General features: G+C 44.4%; 1 protein-coding gene across 1 annotated transcript; it reads left to right on the forward strand.

The window, feature by feature from the left end:
- The first annotated feature begins 490 nt into the window (after nucleotides 1-490).
- LOC115260821 (uncharacterized) lies at nucleotides 491-1,432 on the forward strand. Its single transcript, XM_029862144.2, has one exon. It carries the CDS (start codon nucleotides 491-493, stop codon nucleotides 1,430-1,432), a length of 942 nt encoding a protein of 313 aa, XP_029718004.2.
- The last annotated feature ends 872 nt before the right edge of the window (nucleotides 1,433-2,304 follow it).

Genomic DNA, 2,304 nt, shown 5'->3' on the forward strand with positions numbered 1-2,304 from the left:
AACGCTCTCGCATTTACTTCTCTCTTTCTCACAGCTTCTATTTTCTAATGACACCATCTTCAAAATCGGCCGCTTTCAAAACCGTCATTCTCGTTTTTTTTCTGTTGTTCTCCGTTTGCACCATACAACCCTTCACACCGGGAAAGCACATCAAACAAAACTCCCCAACTCATAATTCTCTCTTCTTCACACTTACGCGCACCGCTCGTGGCCCTCGTCGGCTCGTCGTCGTCGATGATTTTTTTTTCGCTTCGATTCAAAATGGTGGCCACTTTTTCCCACCAGACCGACGCTCCCGATAAAAACTCGAATGGCTCAGATAGCTATGAAAAATGCAAAAAACATCAGATTTATCGATAAATGCACCACAAAATCACTGGTCGTCGCGTTTTTTTATCCCGTCGTCGCCAAATATGTCGGATTCACTGAATAAATAACTTACATCAATTGATCTTAACAATTACTTTTATTTCTCGTACCCGCACTCGCGATGCGATCTCGTCGCTATCGACCCACGTCGTCTTCTGCCTCTCTTTTGTGTGGAGTGTTCCCAGACTTACCGAAACAGTTGACGCTCTTTCATAAAGGGCCTAGTCGGCCCCGACAGTTCAATGGATCCTCCATCAGCAACACGCTGAAGATTGGCTCAATCATGCAAAACGATTTAATGTCGATCCTGCTGAACTTCCGGTGCTATCGGTTTGTCTTCACAATCGATACACCGAAAATGTTTCGCCAACAGATGATGCACGCTGAAGATGCACATTTTCAGCGTGTACTATGGCGGGATGATCGATCGATACCCCTGAAGACTTTTGAATTACGCACGGTGACCTACGGCTTGGCTCCGTCGTCGTTTCACTCCAAGATGGCATTCTCCCAGTTGACCGATGAATCGATGGAGGATTACTCGATAGCTTCACCCGTACTCAAAATGGCTTTCTACATCGATGACGCCCTCTGCGAGGCGCACACAATTGAGGAGGCACAGTTGTTGTGTCGACAGCGGCTGCAATTACTGCATAGCGGTGGATTCGACGCACATAAGTGGTGCTCAAACGAACCAGCCATCCTGGAGGAAATCTCGAAGAACCTCTGGGGTACTGATTTTGACGTTGAAGATGCTGCTGATAAGGCGGTTGTTAAAACTCTTGGAGTGGTGCGGAATGCTTCGCAAGATTGGTTTTCGTTCCGCATCCGACCGGCCAAAGATGCTTGCCGGTCGGTGACTTGCAAAGGAGTGCTGAGTGAAATTGCAAAGTTTTTCGATTCACTCGAACTTGGTGTACCAGTGGTCACTACAGCAAAACTGATCTTCAGAGAGGTTGGTCTTCTCAACCTTGGGTGGGACGATCCCGTTCCTGGCGCCATTGCTGAGAATCAACTGCCAGCGGACTCAGGCGTGCCTTCCGGACTCAACTGCCAGCGTTAAACGACTTGAAAAATCCAAGGTGGATACTCAGCGATGGAAAGAATCTTGTGGAACTCCACGGGTTTGCTGACGCATCAGATCAAGCCGTGCATCTTGTACTCCCCGATGGTACTGTCAAGATGAACCTTATCTGCAGTAAATAAGTCGAGGATTCTGCCGAAAAAGACAGGTAAGACAAAACCAATCACAACGCCAAGAGCCGAGCTTCTTGCCGCCTTGCTTTCATCTCGAGAAGTAATGAAGGTACTCAACTTGGTCGACACAAGATTCGATCGTGTGGCGTTGTGGAGTAATTTGCCAATTGTTCTTTGCTGGATTCGAAAATCGGCGAAATATTCCAACGTACGACAACCCTGCCGATTTGATATCGAGGGGCGAGATGTCTCATTCCTGATCCACCGGTCTAGTTGGTGGAATGGACCCGATGCACAGTGGCCGGAAGCCGGACAAAACCTCAAAAATCGACTTCAATATTTTATTTTTCTAATATTTTTCTTCCATTATAGATACTTCAACTAAGAAAACCCCAAATTTTCAAGTCATTTGGTCGAAAATTGAGTCTTGTAGATTTTTTCAAAGTTGAAGTTTTATGTGCTACAATATTAGTATTTATTGTCTTTATTTTATGAGCTTCCTTCATGAGTTCGTTGTAAAAGTTAGGAAGACTTGAATAATGTGACAATATTTTTTGTGTTTTTGGGTATGAATAACCATTACATTTCAGGGATTGTTTAGAATTCATTCACAAAACTATTATGTTTTTACAATATGCAAACATATTGACTTTTATGAAATTTTGGAGAAAAACTTCGTATTAAAGAGATTCAATACTTGTTTAGGAAACATCAGAAAACGACGCCGTATCCCGGATC

The sequence above is a fragment of the Aedes albopictus genome, chromosome 1 (genome assembly GCF_035046485.1).
Source record: "Aedes albopictus strain Foshan chromosome 1, AalbF5, whole genome shotgun sequence".
Lineage (NCBI taxonomy): Eukaryota > Metazoa > Arthropoda > Insecta > Diptera > Culicidae > Aedes > Aedes albopictus.

Excerpts from the sequence above, each read along its gene's own strand:
- LOC115260821 (XM_029862144.2), top strand. The coding sequence starts at position 491 with ATGCGATCTCGTCGCTATCGACCCACGTCGTCTTCTGCCTCTCTTTTG.